Source organism: Miniopterus schreibersii (assembly GCF_964146895.1).
Source record: "Miniopterus schreibersii genome assembly, chromosome: 4".
In the NCBI taxonomy this organism is placed as follows: domain Eukaryota; kingdom Metazoa; phylum Chordata; class Mammalia; order Chiroptera; family Miniopteridae; genus Miniopterus; species Miniopterus schreibersii.
In genome coordinates this window covers 52,710,257-52,729,067 of record NC_138105.1, presented here as the reverse complement: position 1 = coordinate 52,729,067, position 18,811 = coordinate 52,710,257, and the positions used below count along the sequence as shown (strand labels likewise).

General features: G+C 41.1%; 1 protein-coding gene across 1 annotated transcript in view; it reads right to left on the bottom strand.

Moving 5' to 3' along the window:
- The window catches only part of GASK1B (golgi associated kinase 1B), a 43,508-nt gene extending 24,918 nt beyond the window's left edge, over positions 1–18,590 (bottom strand). The window contains exons 1-3 of the mRNA XM_081136721.1: positions 18,433–18,590; positions 16,052–17,200; positions 586–800 (exon numbers count right to left, since the gene is read on the bottom strand). Of these exons, the coding sequence (XP_080992847.1) occupies positions 586–800; positions 16,052–16,961 (1,125 nt within the window). The 5' untranslated portion in view covers positions 16,962–17,200; positions 18,433–18,590. The remainder of the gene's footprint in view (positions 1–585; positions 801–16,051; positions 17,201–18,432) is intronic.
- Positions 18,591–18,811: the final 221 nt, after the last annotated feature.

The window sequence follows — 18,811 nt, the reverse complement described above, 5'->3', positions numbered from 1 at the left end:
GCACTCAATTACGTAGATGATCAATATTTATTATTCTCCAGTGTCTACTCTTAATAAGACACTTGCAAAAAATCACTGGAAGGAAAACAAGGGAAGTGGTGGTTGTAAGCTGTGTGGCCATGTGACCACTGAAACACAGTGAGGAATGAGGGAAAGAAGACAAACTTTTACCTTTGACAGATACCAGGGAATCTCAGCTCCAGCTTTCAGTAGTTTTAAGAACTTGCATTAGTTACTTCACCTTATCAATTTACTCACTTCCTATATGGGGTAAGACTATCCACCTTGAAGAACTGTTGATGGGTTCTCTCAACAAAATGTATCTACGGTGAGTACATCTATTGCAAGATTGAAATACTGAAGAATTGCTTCCTCAGAAATTAGTAAAAGAGCTGAGGGATATTTCTAAATATTTCCCTAAAGGACATAAGATTGTGTCATGTGGTACTATACTTGCCAAATATAGCATTGTAGAACTTAAAGTCTGGCTTCATAAAAACTCAAGGTGCAGCAAATTCCTAGTGTCAGACTTATATAACTCAGGGTTCATCTTAGAAAACCACTTACTTGATTTGATGAACTTACCTGTAACAGAAAATCAAAGAGGGCCATCTTGGACCACTCATGGTGATGTACTTCAGTACAGCCCCATTCAGGTCTGGGTGCTCGGCCATTCTGCCAGCACTTCTGCTTTAGCAACTGCTGGTAGGTTCCCCAGGTGAGCTTAACAGAAGAGTGGGTCTCATTACTTGTTGGAGATAAAGATGAATCCCAGAGTATGACAGGACATGGGCGGCCATCTAGGGAATTCGAAAAACAAACATGCTTTTAGCATCCTGCTGCTCAGAGCGTACCCTTGGGTGGTCACCCACTTTCACAGCTTCATGCTCTCACCTGTCAAATGTAAGAGCTTGATTAGGTAATATGTTATGATCCTTTTGTCTTCTGAGGTTTTAATATTTTATACCTCAATAGTACTTCCTGAGAGAAGTCTTATAAAATAGAAAGGTATTGTTAGACAATAAAAAAAAATTTTAGCAAGATATTTTATAGATGTGGCAACAATTGGCCACTAACCACCAATAACAACGTCCTCTGGTTAATGTGGTTTTATTCCACATCTAAAAGTAGCCGCCACAAAAAAGGAAAGAATCCAGACACTTATAATTGTCTATTCAATGTCTGAGTGGAGCAGCTCTCTATTTGTAATAACTGTCTGATTTTCTGAGGCTGCATTTTGATGTCAGGAAGAAAAAGAATCTTTAGAAGTCGCAAATTTAAAAGTGAAATTGTATGGTTCACACCAGTCACTACAATCTCCAAAGAGAAATAAGCAAGAGTGTGGTTTTTTGTTTGTTGATAGAAACATCAGCGCTCTTGGTAATAGGTCATTTACTCACATATAACCTCACAAAGTGTATTTAAGCAAATGTCATTTCTTCAACTGCATGTGATGTGTACAGATGATTTTTCAAAATACCTGTCACTCGAATTGTTTTTGTCTCACTCTTAGTAGTTTAGAAATGTCATTGTTAAACTGCATAAAAATGACAAGCCTGACTGAAGCCACCATAAACAGAGAAGACCACGATGGCATCCACTGAATGACACTTCAGGCTTAAAACCAATGACATCACTCCCAAGCCCCCATTTCTGCTAAATAAAGTCACTAAGAGATGACATTGAGCAGCTTTGCTTATAATTCAGAAATCAGAATGACGCTCTTGGAAAACAAAAAACAAAAAAGAGTCACCAAGATCTGGAAAAAACAACAAGCCCTTAACTCACTCTTAACAGGCCTGGACAACAGAAGCCTCTGAAATTATGACTGGAATGTCTAGACACATCACAGGAATTTTTAAAAGCCCTTTTAAACAACCTATGTAGTTCTCAAAATATAACTGTTTTCCTTTTTGTTAGACTTTCGTTTTCCCACCTTGCCTGCCTGCTTCTTGTAGAGTTTTTATCTCTGGTCTTAAATACAGGAAACAGTCATCTTCTCTAACCACTCTTGAATTTGGGGTTACAGTGACCTCAATAATTTTAACAGTATTCGCTTAATCATTCTAATCACCTATATTCCAGTTTTGTTTTGTTTTTTTAAAAAAGTCTTTCTCTTCTTAGCCTTGAAATTTAGGCCAAGGCATGTGAAAAGTCCTTTAGATTGTGGAAAATATGCCACAGTCATTGGCATACAATTAAGAGAACAGCAGAGAGAAAAAACATGAACCATAAGTAAAGAACTTCATTTTTAACATTATCACTCTCCTTTTTATTTCTTTTTACTTTGTTAAATGATATGGGGGCAACTGGGACCTAATTATCTTCTTAGATATAATATAAATATAATTTTAAATGTGTGTACTCTGAATATTTTGCCAATTTTTAAAATAATAGTAATATATTCCAGGCAAAAGCCATCCATTATGCAATGGGAGATACATATAGACCAATGTAACCAAACGCGAGCAGAAGACACAACACAGCTTTCAAAGACATGGGTACTTCAGACTTCTAAAGATAAACACCAAGAAGTTCTATGGGTCGTCGTCTTTGGACCAAAGTGATACACAGATAGCACTTTGCATTCCCAGTGCTAGGAAGTGTTCAAAGGGAGTTGAAACCTAATACTGAAGCTTCACACCACAAATCAACTCAAGACAGACAGGCCAGCCCGGTTTCCTCAGAGAAACAAGGAAAGGATCTACATAAACAATGGAAATGGTTAACAACCTTCTGAGCTGTCTTTCCTTTCCTTTAGAAACATTTGTTTCTTATTTTAAAAGCAATTAAAAGTAAATCCACTCATTTTAAGAAACATGGAAAAACATTAAAATGTATAGCTAAGAAAACAAAAATCATCTATAATCTCCTATCCTAGTCATTGGTTTTATGATTTGGATATTTACCTCTGATATTTTCCCACCCCTTTCTTTCTCACCTGAAAGACAGGTAAGAAAATTAAATTTGTTTTTAGAAATTTAAGGAGTATGGCTTATGGTTTGAGCACAGACTCTGGAATCCAACAGACCTTTTCAATTTTGGTCACATTACGTCTTAGCTTTGTAACATTAGACAAGTCATGCAACCTCTCCTTGTGCTTTTCTTCTGTAAAATGAGGGTGATAATGTACCTTCCAAAAGGACTTTGTTGGACTAAAGGGGTTCACATACTTAAAGTTCTCAACCTGGCAAGTAACATATTTGCACATCTCAGAAAGGTTTCTCTACGATTATTATTACATACATATATTGTACAATTACATAATTCATCAGTCTTCAACCGGCCTTTATTTGTTTATCGAGCATCTACTATGTAGCAAGCACTATTCTAGACTTGAATTAATTCACGCTTTTTTTGTTTCATAAAGCTTACAAAATTTCCACTGGGGGAAAGAGACGAAAATTATGCTAAGAAAATAAACTATCTGGGATCATCTTTTATATACAGTTTATGTAATTAATTCACTAAATATTATATCACAATCATTTCTCTTATAATGAAATAGTTTTAAATGAGTCACTTTAACGATGGTACAGTAGTAATCTAACCCAATGGTCAACAAACTTGGTTAAGGGCAAATAGTAAATATTTGAGTCTTTTAGGGCCACATGGTCTCCATTGAAATTACTGAACTATGCAAGTGCTCAACTGTTTTAGCATGAAAACAAATGAAGATGCTATATCAATAAATTGTCTTGACTCTGCTCCAATAAAACTTTATTTCAAGTGTCATAGTAATATTATTATTCTTTTTTTTCCAACCATTTAAAATTGTAGAAACCACTTATAGTTTACAGGCTGTACAAAAATAGGCAGTGAGGCCTCTTTGTCCTGCAGAGTGTAGTGTATCAACCCCATGATCTAGTCTACGAGTACATCGTATTTTGTTTACCACTTCTCTACTTCAGATCATCAGATTTTTTTGGATGGTACATTTTCTATACTATCATTTAAAAGTTGCTCTCTAACTGCCAAAGGGAGCTTTCAGCTGATAGGAATATTTGATTTCCCATTAATCTGTTTTCCTCTACACCCATCCATGTTCCCTCAGCAAAATATTTTGAATGCTATCACATGAAGACATTCCATCCCGCTCAGCTGGAAACCAGAGGCCTCAGGAAAAGGGGATTTCCAGAAAGCAAGAGAATAGCAGGTGAGCATCACTCTGCATGCCGAGCAGTGGGTGGCTATGGGGCCTTGTGACAACAGGTCTTGCTCTGCATCAGCACAGATGGTCCTCGAGATCATAACAGTAGTCAGCATGGCTCCAGACCTCAGAGCTATGAGTACTACTGTGAGCATTCCACTTTTTATAAAATGTGGCTGCTCAAAGAATTAACTGAGCTTTGATAGATCTGAAGGGATGGCAGAAAAATAGCCTCTGAAAACAGGAAGCTGGTTAAAGCCACTTGCCCTGAAATTTTTCAGAGATGAGGAACATTCATCTCTTCGCATACAAGTTTGTCAAAATGATGCAGTAATGTACTCTCTAGAGAAATATTAACAGTGAAGAGATAAAAATCTAACTGTCAGCGTGGTGAGAAAGCAGGTTTTAAAAGATATGTGGGTGTTCAAGTGAATTAAAGGTGATACAACTGTTGTTAAAAATGAGACTGCCAGTAAAGCTTTTTTCCCCCTCCAAAATCTGAATATTTTTCCTGAATTCTAATGTTCTCTCAAGTTGTTCTTTACTCAAAAGCACAAAGAAGACATTCTTTTGAGAAGATAAATGTGAAAATTCACTGAGAATGAACGCTATACACAATCTTTGCCTTCTATGAAATGTGCTTCACTTTGAACATTGGCTGACTGGCTTTGTTGAACTCTATGTGGATGCTAAGCATGTTGGAAAGACTTGTGAATGTCTGTCTGTGTTTGTCACTGAGCAAAAATAAGTAAAAAATGGCCTGAGCACTGAAATCAAAAAGTCTTTTCTATCACATGGGCCAAGCTCCAAGACTCCTTGTGCACAGTCCAGCTCAGAGCCCTTCATTAAAAACAACTCTACAAAAGCCACTAAAGGAAACAAGATCCAGTCAAATGTGAGGCTCATCTTTGTTACAGGGAACAAATTCTGTCGGGTTCCATTGCGATTGTCCAGCGCATTGCAGGAAAACCTCAACACTGCAGGTCTCTAACTGATAGAGGCAATTGTTGATGTTGATGCAACTCCAATGATAGCGCAGCAGGTGTCTAGTTGTTAGCCATCCCTTAAATACTATCTGCTCTATTTTTCAGCAATAGAGTTTTGGCAATTAGAAGTATTGGACTGAAGGGAAAAAGAAGGTCAGATCTCTTGGCGTAGAGTTGTTGAATGTAAACAAATTGGTCAGTGTGAGCCCTGGCAAAATAGGAATGCAAGATTCTATAACAGCCTGGAGGGAGGTGGGAATTTGAAAGATTAGGTGAAATTTTACTTCTGGTCAGGGTTTTCAATATAGCTAACTCACTTATTTAAAAAAAAAGTATTTACAATTGTCCCTTAATTGTCCTCAAATGGACCTACTGGCTCCTATGTTTCAGATAAAACGAATTAAGGGTGAGGCATACCGAGAATGGAAGCCTGGGCCTTTGAGAGTTTAGAGTTTAGTAGAAACAGATAAGAGCACATGCATATCATGATCAAATGAACTGTTTGACAGTTTAATGAGTGTTTTGAAGGGAACAAGTGAAGGGCTAAAATAAAGACTGAGCTCTCAGTGTAAAGCCAAGAAATGAAGAAATGCTGTGCCCCAGAATAGCAATGTGTTGAAATGTCACAGTTACTAAGGAGGACCATTGCTGAAAAGGAGCTGAGAGTATGGGGTAGAAAAAGCAGTCAGAATGCTGACTCTCTTCTTGACTCCATCACTGGTCTCCAAAGGCCTTGAGCCAAGTTCTTCAGCCACCCTGACTGAGGCTCTGAGTTCCCTGAGATGCAAAGAAGCCTGTCTGGCAGGGCTGTGTGACAATCCAGTGGAATACTGAAAATACAGCACTGTCCAATATTGACAAGAGCCAAACCTATGTTCAAATTTTATGACTTAAAAAAGGCAGTAGGTGGTAAAGAGGCAGAATTCCACAGATTTTACATGGGTAGATTCTATACAGCCAGCCAAGTTCTGGATACAGGGACTTGTCTTAGAAATACATTCCTAAGTGATTTAGAATACCTTTGTTCAAACAAAAAAATATATAACTATATTTACTTATCTAATTGTTTTTCACTTCATAACTTGTTTTCTCTAGGTTGGACTGAGTTAAAATAATCTCCACGTTTCCTCAAGAGTTAGCTAAGGAAGTGGGCAAGGAGGATGTCTTGTGACTTCCTCCATCACACACTACTTAAAGAATCTAAATCATCAGCTCTAACATAAAAGCAGTGTCCTTCTTTGCTCTGGACCTTTGACCAATGACAGGAACTTCTGCTTTCTAGGTCTGCCCTGGACTTCTCTTCTGTAAATGGAAACTCCCAGACGCTTCCTGTCTCAATATTCCACTTTAAAAAACAGGAATCAAACTTGACTTCAGAGGGTGGTGATGATGTGGTCATTATGCCAGGCTCCACAAACAAACATATTTTTGGGAACGAAGTGTTGGTCACATCAAGGTGACCCTGTCCAGGGCAATTCAGTGTTTATTAATGTAGATAAAGGAACCATGAATTCCTGACCAGAGTGACCTTCATACAGTGCAAAGCTCATTACATCAATACTCGTCTTAAAAACCCTTCAATAACTCCCCAACATCAGCAAGATAATGTCTATGTCCTTTTGTGACAGAAAACCCACCCACTCTCCACAGCTTTATCTTACCTCATCCTTGCCCACAAAGCCCCACAAACCTAATCTCCTTTTCACAGAACTATCTGCAGTTTCCTAAGCACACTCTGCCTTTTCACAAATTTTTTACACATCTATTTTTTTATCCCTTCTACACCCACTCCATCTCACTCCACCCACAGTGACTGTTTTTAAGAACCAGTTCTGACATTACCTCTTCTAGAAGTTTTTACATTCCTCCACCTACCCCCTGCACGCGCGCGCGCGCACACACACACACACACACACAGGGCTAAATTCCCCCTCTCTGTGCCTGCGGGGCCCCTAAAGATATCTGCACAGAGGTCCCTATCATACCCTTCTGCACACTGGGTTTGCTCAGCTGTCTCCTGCCCTCCGAGCTGAGAGCCGTTTTTTTAATCATCTTTGGATCTCCAACTCCTGACTTAACAACTAAACCGAAGCTGTGATTAATGAATGAATGGATTTTTCAGAATCCCCTGATTTTCATCTATAGCCCTTGGTTTCTAAGGAATGGTCGATGAGCCCTGAATAAAAGTTTGGTTGGTGTGACATCCTAGTAAGCAGGGATTTCACTGTCCTTACTCTAAACGAATTGAGAAGGGTTAGAGAGAAACTTGAGACACGGAGGTGGGGGGTGCGGAGGTTTCCACGCCCTCATTCTACCCAGCTTGTGCTCAACAGTCCACTCCCATGTCTCTATATTCCATGAGACACTGGAATGATGCATGACGAGAACACTGTCACGAGAAGGGCAACAGTTAAGGCATCACTGCCACATTCAAAAATAAGACCAAAAGGCAGTGGGGAAAGCGGGTTACAATCTAATGTGTGATGAACTGGGAAAGCCCCAGGCCACGGGCACTGGAAGCTTCCAGGCAAGTGAAGGGTTAATGGCCAACAGTGCACCCAGTGGTGAGGACAAGGCTACGGGGTCCTTCCAGTCCATACTCATCCCAGCCCCACTACACACAACCTGTGGGCCTTTAGAGGACATATGTTATTCTCTGAGCTTTATTTTCCCCACAGAAAATCTGTCCAAGAAAATCTGATTAAGGGGCTGCTGTACAATTTAGCGAGATAATGAATGTAAAGTGCCTGGCACTCCACAGATGAGATCTTGCCATTATCCACTATCAACTCCAAGCACTTTCTGTAAGTGACCATTTCAGGCGTCCGTTTATTTAGTTCAAGTAAACATCAATCTAGATAAACAAACTAAGAAAATCTAAGGAAACACGTCACAAAGAGCTGAATCAGCTTAGAAACTGGATGAAAGTAAAAGGTAACATCTGCTGAGTGTTACTATGTACTAGGTACTGTTATAAATATTTTATACCTAACAGCTCACTTGATTTTCACAACCCCTCCATGAGATAAGCACTGTTATCATCATCATTATTTTCGTTATCATCAGCCCTATTATCCTAATGAAGAAATAAGGTACAAGGAAATTAAGTTAATTGTCCTAGGTCACATAGCTATCAAGTGCTAGGACCAGGATTCAAACTCAAGAAGTCTAGATTGCCAGTTGTTATGGCCTGAATTGTGTCCCCTCAAAATTTACATGTTGAAGCTCTAAGCCACAGTACCTCAGAATGTGATTGTATTTGGAGACAGGTCCTTTAAAGGGGTAATTAAGTTAAAAATTAAGCCATTATGGTAGGCCTTCATCCAAATTGACTGTTACCCTTATAAGAAGAGGAGATTAGAACATCCAGACACAGAGGAAAGGCCATGTGAGGACACAGCAACCAGGTGGCCATCTACAAGCCAAGGAGAGAGGCCTCAGGAGAAATCCAACATATTGACACCTTGATCTTGAACTTCCATCTTCCAGAACCATGAGAAAATAAATTTCTGTTGTTTAAGCTACTCAATCTGTGGTATTTGTAATGGCAGGCCTAGGAAACTAGTACGCCTGTCCATGCTCTTAACGACAAAGCTATTTGAATAAAACTATACAGCTTCTTCCGCATGCTTAAACAGTGCCTCACACACTGAAATGAAATGGTATCGATTACGACGGAATTCAAGGGAAACGCCAATATTTGCCCATTAACTGAGGTGTTGCGTGTGTCGGGGGCGTGCTGTCTAGTCCTTCCGCACCTATGTTGTCCTCAGGGACAGAGACAGCAGCAGATTCAATCCTAATGGAAAGGTCATGATCTTGAGATCAGTGTGGTGTTGAGTGCATCTTGAAATCAGTGGCAAAAAGAGATTTCCTCCAGGCCACTGAATTTTCACATGGCCCACAAATGTCAATTCCACAGACCAGGGATTCCTGACTGTTTTGTTTTGTTTTTTACTAAAAGAGTGGCTAGCACACAGCAGGTGCTCAATAAATATTTCTTAAAAGAAGAAAAGCTAAAGGTGACACTATAGAAGGGACTAGCTTGCATGTAGCTGAGGTCCATGCATCTTTTATGTTGTGAGCCCTGTTTCATTGTCCCTTCTATCTCAGCCATGTGTGAGATCAGGGGACATGGTGCAGAGGCACAGCAGAGAAAGTTACCTGGTGCCCTACTTTGCCTATGAAAGCATGTAGTGAGCTAACAAGTAGACACTGGAGCAGAGCTGCTTGGAGCAGATGCTCAGACAACTTTTGTTTGCTGAGGAATGAAAATATTAAGCTGATCAGCTCAGTTCGATTGCCAAAGAAATCTCCTTAAGGCTTTTTTGATTAAAAAACTCAATATGCTTTCAATCCATATTTTTAAAAATAAGAGATGATTCCCGCACTCCCAAGTACTGAGAGCCTGAAACAACATGCAATGCACAGCTGCCCTGCCTCTGCTCTGGAAACTATACCATCACCAGCACTCACAGTGCTCCTCGCATGGACTCGAAAAGAGAGCAGAAAATGCCCAATGTATTTCTCCTGCTCTATAATAAGAGGAGGCAACACAAGTTGGACAACAGTGAGCAACTTGGGATCTACAATGAATTTAAATGGAAGTTAGTAGGATGCCTGCAGTTTGTCATCTAAGCAGCCTTGACATACAGAATTCCTGGAACTAGGTTGCCTTAATTCAGTATGACAGCTCTGTGGCAATAAAGCAGCATCCTAAAAATAAAGCATACATAATGCATCTTCCATGCTGGGCATGAAAAATAGTACAATGCTTAAATGCTACCAAAATGGTGTCCCTTGGGATGCATTCACATTACAGTGCGAACTGCTAGGGACAGCTTTGGCAAAGCTGCTAAATTGAAGATCACAGAGGGTGGCTGGGTTTTCTTATGCGCTTGACTTTCACATAGACATATCCGCTTTGTCTTGTCTTAGACAAACATTTTAAAATATTTTGTTAAAATAATTATCTGAATGTCTCAGCACCACACAGTATCCAGTGACCTTTCTAATAATTTATGGCTTTTTTGCAAAAATAGTTTGGCAGAAAACATGCTGATATATTCAGTTACATTTGCATGCATGTGATTATTTTAGTTAAAACAAAGAAAATCACTGGCTTGCATTAAAAACAAAACACAAAACCTTATAGCAATGTTCAGAGTGGTATGTCAATACTTCCCTTCACTAACAAATATTATCAATGTTAAATTGTTGGACTGAAAAAGGAAATTAAATAGAGATGTTGGCATGGTGAAGAAAAGAAACATGAGGAGGTTTCAGTGTCATACGGAACTGGGTACAAATTCCCATTCCACTGCCACTAGTTATGTCCCCTTGGGCAAATCTCATAACCTCACTGAGCCTAGGGATTCCCATATTTAAAGCACCACTAACATCTGCTGTGTAGGAGTGTTAAGTGATTTAACAGACAAAAATCACCAAATGTAGTATAGGCACTGGAGTCTTTGTAAATTCCCAATTGATTTCATTAGTGTAAACATGGATTTTTTTTGATGCTACATTTCAAATCACTTTGCGTTTCCGGCACAGACACGCAGAGATCAGAGCGGCTCCGATGGTGGCTGCATTTGTAGTGCGGACACTGCAGGCGCTCCTATATCGTCACGTCCTTCCCTCCCCCAAGCACGCCCTTCTCATTTTCTGGGTTGTCTTTGGGGTAACTAACACCTGTCAGAAAACGGCCTGGTATATAATACAAAGCCAGCAAGTCCACTAATTTCACATATATTCAAGGAGAATCGCCTAGAATTCATGAAGTTGTACAATCAAGAACCTGTCCCAGACTAACCTGGGCTCATGGCTTTGTGCTGAATGGATGGCCCATATCAATTTTACTAATTAAAAAAAACAAAAACCTGAAGATGAGCTTTATAATTGGGACTTTTTGTCTTTGGAATGAATCAACAGAAACCTTCATCTGAGAGCCTGGGGGCAGGAACAACATTCAAATCATGGTATTTGGTTTTCTTACATCTCCCTTTGCATATCATGTATCCATTTAAATCCAAAAAATTTATATGACTTTGATCAAGGTACTCAATTATTCTGGGCCTCGATTTCCACATCCATAAAATGTCTCTCATAGTGTACCCACCTTGTGAATTTTTTTTTAATCCTCACCTGAGGAAATTTTTTCCATTGCTTTTCAGAGAGAGTGGAAGGGAGAGAAAGAGAGAGAAAAAAAACATTGATGTGAGAGAGACATCGACTGGTGCCTCCTGCACGCATGCACCCCTACCAGGGCCAGGGATCAAACCTACAACTGAGGCATGTGCCCCAGACCAAAATCAAACCCAGGAACCTTCAATCCGAGGGCCAACGCTCTAACCACTGAGCAAAACTGGCTAGGGCCCCACCTTGTGAAATTTTTATGAGATAATGAATGCACAGAACTTAAAACAGTACCTGGTATATAGTAACATCAATATTACTCTTGCTATGGTCAAGGCTGTTGTCTTCTTGAGAAAAAAATAGGTCCCCATGCCTGTATCTGTGTAACAGAGAGTTAATCATCTGTTTCTAGTATACTAAATAACTAGATATAGTAATAGCTTGTGATGATGACGAAAGAAGACATACCTTAAGGTCCTTAAAGGATTTGTTGAGGAAAGAAGACTGATGAAAAGAAGAAACCTTGGAAGTTACCAGACAAGGGTTTGAATTTTTTCTAGACTACTAACTCATTGTATGACCTTCAGCTGTCTTATTAATTTTCCTTCATCTTAAAATTCAGATAATAAAAAAAAAAAAATGTCTACCGCATAGATTTCTTGGAAAGGTTAACTGAGATAAGCCAAATATCTATATTCAACTAACAATACAGACTAGCTCTGTTCTTGGTACTAGGCATGAATTTATTTCCACAAACATTAATCAAAAGTCAGAGTACAGAAACAACAGTTATAGAAGATAACTTATAGGGTTTGCTGGCTACCCACTCTCCCAGATATTAAAAGATTTACTCCCAACCAAGCTAGATCACCAGAGAAATACATGCCTAAACTAAATCTTATTGTTCTGCCCACAGAAAGCTCATTATCAAATTACATGATAGTGTGAGGGCAGCCGACCATACTGATGGACCTTAGAAGAAAAAGCTCTATAAACCTTGTTATTTGCATTATACAGAGGCTGCCAAAGACATTTTTTATTACCTCTACAATGAGCTCTTAATAAAATCCTCCAGGAGAAATCCCTACTTGGACTTAGTACTAAAATCGGTAGCACTTGTCCTGTGTATTGGAAGCAGAAGGCAAATTATAGATTTACTGTTTAGAGTCAGTGAAACAGGCCAAGAATGCATTCTACATTATTCAAAACTATTTATTGAGCACCTACTATGTGCCAGACTCTCCACTAGGATTTACAAATGCAGTGATACACAGACAGGTAATATCTCTTCACAAACCTGTAAACTAGTGGAAAGGAACAGATTATCAAACAAGAATTATAATACAAAGCAATGACATAGAATGAGCCAGAAATAAGTGCTGGGTAACTAGATAAGAGTTACCACCTCCCTGGGTGGACATGGAGGTGAAAATAAGGCAAAGCTTGGACCAGGAGAAGAATTGAAGTCCCTAGAAGGAAAACACACACTTCTGGGGAAATCAGGAGGAAAAAACACACAAGTCAGGAAAGGAGTAGAAATAGGTGGATGGATAAAGATAACAAGAACATAAGACTCTCTATGTATCTCCTACCAGGACCAGAACCAATCTATTTATATAACTTACATCAGTCTAATAGTGTAGGTAAGTAGAATTATATTGTGCAGAGTGCTCATAGCTATATTTAAATAATTTTATAAACTCTTGAAGAAATTGGCCTTATTTTATAACTCCAAATAACTAAATCAGAGAAGGTATCAAAGAAAAAACAAAGAAAGATTGGGTCCTGTTTGAGATATAACCTTAGATATTTAATGCATCACACTGAGAGTCACATCCATATAACCTTGTTGGTTTCTTTCCATCATCACTTACTTCTGAAAGGAGAGAGGACCAGGCTATGTTGGGATTATAAACCCTTCCTTCAAACTGAATGCAACTGCCTTCTTTATCCCTAAAGATGCTGGATATTCAGACAGAGAATTAAATATGTAAGTGAAATTCTGGTATCAAAAAGTTTAACTAGGTTGTCAGGAGACCTGGGTTTTAGTCCTAGTCTGTCACATAAAGAAGTGCTACGTAAGGCTTGGAGGCTGTGTGAGTAACTCGATGAACCTGGCACCTCATGTACTTAGTGTAGCCAATATTTATTGGAAGTTCACTGTGTGGCAAGCACTGGTCCCACGTGTTTTCTATGTATTAGCTAACAATAACATCATGAGGTAGGTATTGTCATTTACAGCTGAGGAGGCTGAGGTGCCATAACATTTCCAGGTCACATGGCTTGTAAATTCAAACACAAGCAGTCCAGTTCCAGAGCCCAAGTCCCTACCCACTACTTTATTCCCTCAACGTCCATCCAGGAACATCCCAGGGAAGCTCAAAGGACATATCAGAGTGCTGTGCCTCAGGATATATTCCAGAGTTCACCTTCTCAGGCTCCTACGATGACATAAAAATGAAGGGCATTATAACATAACAGGGATGACCCTAGGTCCTGCTTTGCCCAGGACAGCCTCAGTGTACGCCTGTTGTCTCAGTGCCCACCCAAACCTTCTCTTACTCCAAGGTGTTCCAGTTTGAATAATACGTAATACAGTCACCTAAGCCCAGTGATTAAGAGCTTATGTTCTAGCCCGGCCGGGCGTGGCTCAGCGGTTGAGCGTCGACCTAGGATCCAGGCGATCGGGGTTCGATTCCCGGTCAGGGCACATGCCCGGGTTGTGGCTCGATCCCCAGTAGGAGGCATGCAGGAGGCAGCTGATCGATGACTCTCTCATCATTGATGTTTCTCTCTCTCTCTCCCTCCCCTTTCCTCTCTCTGAAATCAATAAAGATATATTTTAAAAAGAGCTTATGTTCTAAAGTTTGCTGGGCCCAGACTTGAAACCTAGCTTAGCAATTAACATTAGCTGTGGGAGTCAACTACTTTGTCAAAATAAGTCTCAATTTTCTCATCGACTAAATGGAAATAATAATAGTATCCACCTTACAGCATTGTGGTGAGAGCCATATGAGCCAATGCATGTATGAGCTATATCAGTCAGTTAGTATAGTGCTTACTAAAGAGTGAACACCCAATGTGAATTAGCGTTTACCAATACTCAATTAAAAGTTTGAGAGGCTATCTCACATCGGCATAATCATGGTGGACTGCTTTGTGAACTTGAGACGTTACAACATACCTATGAATCTGAAGCACTTAGACATGAACCAGGATAAGTAAGGAATGCCATATCTTTCTAAGTAAATCACTGGTACTAGTACTGGTTCTAAAATTAAATTATAATCCTAAAGCCATTGAAATCCAGTTCAGTTCTCTGCCACTCCCAAGAGTTTTAATCCAATCCAGTCCAGACTCCATAGGAATCTCACTAAAACAGTAAATTTCATGGTGGCAGGGAATAAGGGGAAATCCTCTGAGTTTATCGCCATCTCTTTAGAGTCCTTTTTAGCCTCTTGGGCCAGCATGGATTCACAGTGGCAACTTCTGGGATTCTTCCACTTTTAAACACAAGCCATTGACCATCCAACTCTGCATTCAAACCTTGGAAGAGCCTCAAGACTCAGAGAATATCCTTTACATGGCCAGAGCATGGCCACAGACCAGCCCCTTTGCCTGCAATGGCAGTGACTGGCTACATACTCGGAACCTGCCAAAATGTTTGTCACCTGAGGGGTTCTTGGAAATGAGGCTCAATAAACCATAGTCATGAACTTGAAAAAACTATACGGCTAACTAGCATATATATAGAGCAAATCACCTATTTTTGTCTCATTTTCTTTGTTAAACAAAGGGGTTAAGTCTATTGTGAAAAATCAAGGGGTTGAATTTAATATGGTCTATCTCTGGGCTTCTTAAAAAGATTCTATCTGCTAAAGAAAGATAACCCACTTTCCCCTTACTTTTTTTAAATTTTTTTTTTTTTAACATATCTTTACTGATTTCAGAGAGAGGAAAGGAGGAAGAGAGAGAGAGAGAGATAGAAACATCAATGATGAGAGAGTCATTGATCGGCTGCAGCCCGCAACCCGGGCATGTGCCCTGACCGGGAATCGAACCCCGATCGCCTGGATCCTAGGTCGATGCTCAACCGCTGAGCCAAGCCCGGCCGGGACCCCCTTACTTTTTTTTAAATATATCTTTATTGATTTTTAGAGAGTGGAAGGGAGAGGTAGAGAGAGATAGAAGCATCAATGATGAGAGAGTCATCAATCAGCTGCCTCCTGCACACCCCTGACTGGGGATCGAGCCCGCAACCAGGGCACGTACCCTGACCAGGAATCGAACCCCAGTCTCCTGGATCCCAGGTCGATGCTCAACCACTGAGCCACGCCCGGCCGGGCTCCCCCTTACTTTTAAAAAACAAATGAACAAAGTTTTACTTACTTCCATAGTAACCTATCTAATAATATGGCTGACAGCAAGCTCTTTGCCTCCACCTGGCTCCCTCTCCTCATCCTGCAAATTGCCATCGGCTTTAATTAGATTTTATAAGCCACTGGGAAGTGCAGTAAAGGAAACGGGGAGCAAAGTTGACACAGTGTAGGCTTACTCTTGCATGTTGAGTACAGCATTTCCCTGGAACGCTCCTATCCCAGAGCTGGGGAAACGAAGACTGCCAAGCGTATGGAAAGACACGCTGCTGCTGTTGCTGCTGCTGTCCAAATGTGAAACGTGGGTGGAGAAAACCATTTAGAAAAAGAGAGTGAGGGAAAAGAGAAAATCAGCCCCAATCCCCAACAGCTGCAGAAAATGAAGCATGTGAAGCTGTTACCTTGGATGAACTCTGATTGCCTGCTCACAGAAGGCAGGGTCCTGTTGAGCCCCAGGATCCTGTCCAAGTGGAAGGCAAATACCTCGCTCATGTCCAAAGGCTGCTTGACCAGCCCACAGGGGCTACGGTCACAGGCAGGCCCGGAGCCAGCGGTGCTCCCCTCCAGCACCAGCAAGCGCGCTCGGTTCTTAGAGGACACTGGCTGAAAGCCCGCCACCGCACCGTCGGCCAGCAGGCGCATCCTGCGGATGTCTTCTTTGCTCAGCCACGAGGGGGCGCGCTCGCTGTAGATCCTGATGTTGCTCTCCCCGGCCTGGGGCAGCTGGAAATCTGAGCCCCCAACTTGCGCTCCGGGACCGGGTATCCATCTCCAGGGTCTTTCCCCACCCTTGGCCAGGTGTCCTCTCTGGATGTCCTCAGGCTCTTCGGCATCAGCTGCCCTGGCAGCTCCCCGCGGCTGAAGAGATGGTCCGCGCAGAGCCTCCTGCTCCGGGGCCGGGGATGCCCCTGCATACTTCTTCCTGCGCTTCGGCCTCACTGTGCCACGGATATTGGCGGGCTTGCTTCGCTTGGAGCGCAGGGTAATGTACACCACATTGGGCAGCAGGGTGGCTCCGTTGTCCTGGGGCTCGGGAGGGGCCAGGGTACCGTCCAAGGGAATGTCAGGGTAGGGGCCCTCGGCGCTGTCTCGGCTCTGGCGCGCCCCCTTCTCCCGCGCCGGCCGGTGCTGGGGCGACGCGCGCCCCACCTGGCTCACCAGGAAGCCCAGGTAGATGGCGCAGGCCGTGCCCAGCAGCAGGTTCCTCCGCGTCCTGGGCCGCCGGCTGCTCCAGAGGTTGCGCACCCGCGGGACGCACAGGGAGCAGACGAACCAGCTTATGAGCTGCCCCGGCTTGTCTGGACAGGTCATTTCTCGGCCGCATCCACATGTTGAACAGGGTTTAAAGTCTGTGGTTGTCTCCTGATGACATGGTGCATAGTTTCCTGAATTCAGCTGTCGCCCCCGCTCAGGTGTCCAAGTGGTCTCCAGCGGGTAGGGCAGAGATGGAAGTGAAGGGCTGGGAGTGGAGTTGGCAGTGTTTGTGACACTCGCCACGACAAGCGTCTTAAACTCCTATCAGCCTCCCCAAGGAGAAGTGCGGCTTGTTTCTGGGAATGAATGGAAACAGAGTTAACTGAGTCACAGGCTCTTACTAGTTCAGTTCCTCCACAAGAAGAACGAAAAAAGTAACTCTTTCCTTTCATTAATATCCCCCCTGAATGTTTTTTAATGAAGTTTAAAAAACAGAAACAAGATAGATGTATAGATTTGGTATTCAGTTTAAACTAGTGAGAACAAACCACAGAAATCCAAGAATATTTTATAACATGTAGCTGGAGTCATTTAATTCTGAAGGAAAAGCATTAAAATTTGATAAATCCCGGCTTTTCCTTTTTGAAACTCAGAAATAATTAAAAATAAATAATAGGTGGTTTTAAAAAATCTATAGCTACTCCATATTTATTTTTTAAATCGTGCACTAACTAATTAGTTAACTAAATAACACTCACACTCAAAAATACATTCTCTTAATCTAACAGTACAATGTTTTCTTCATAATGTGTTCCATTATCTTACATTAACAGTTAATATAATATAAAGTCATACATGCCCATATATCTTGAAAGCAGTTACATTTATTGTCGCACACACAGAGAGAAACACAACAGACAAATCTGACTGCTTTTTATGCCTTTTCTTTCCACCAAAGTCAGCTGAAAGAAAATAAAAGGATTCCTAGATCTATTTGTTCAGATTATTAAAGAGAAGAAACTGTGAGCAGCCTTACTTACACAGCTGGCCCCATGGTTGGCTCCAGGAACAATGCAATCTCTGACTCTAATGCAAAGAACTTTGAAAGGCTGAGGCATGTAAGTAGAACATATTTCATGGTCAAGAGTGTTCCACATTTCAAGTATTTCAGCTCGGCTTTAAAAGCTCCCCTGAAAAACTACTGATTACAAGGCAAAAACAAAACAAAACAAAAACCCAGTTGCTTGTAAACTGGCTGCTTATAACCCAATTTTAAGACAGGTAAAAACAAAATTTTTTAATTGTTTAGAAAATAAACTGTAATTTTAAATTCCGGAAAAGCAAATGTCGTACAGAAGCATTCATTCAAATTATTTTCTACTTATTTTTAACCCCTGGGAGCCCTCTAGTGTCCTGTTTGGAAACAGACTCAGAAGTGTCAGTCTCGGGGAGTTTAAAAGCATTGAGAGTGTTTGCTTAACAGCAGGATAAATACCTTATAAAATGAGGAATGCTATCACCCCACCCCACAGTCCATCCCACTTAGCTGGGGATTATAGCACCAGGGTTCCCCGGGACTACCACTCACCTTACTAGCTCGGCCCTTTACAGAGGAACGTTTGTCTCCCACCACTTCTGAGAAGTCCTGGAGGTTCAAAAAAGGTGAGAAAGGGTTAAGGCAAATGAGGAAAAAAATAGAACAGCGAGATAAGGGTCCACATTGATAGGGAAAGACTTTTGGAGTGTGCAGTTGCATGGAGCAACAGTTCACAAAAAGAAGTCAAGGATTCTCTCTGATTGGAGGTTTTTTAAAAAACTGGTTAGTAATTGGCTTAGGTAGTTTGCTTGTCCTGGCACAAAGGCAGGGGTTGATGAATCTCCAGGCCTCACTTAGGCTTATTTTTTTTTTTTTTTTTTTTTTTGGCTTCTATGGCAAATAGAATCAGAAGGCAGGAAGGGCACGGGGT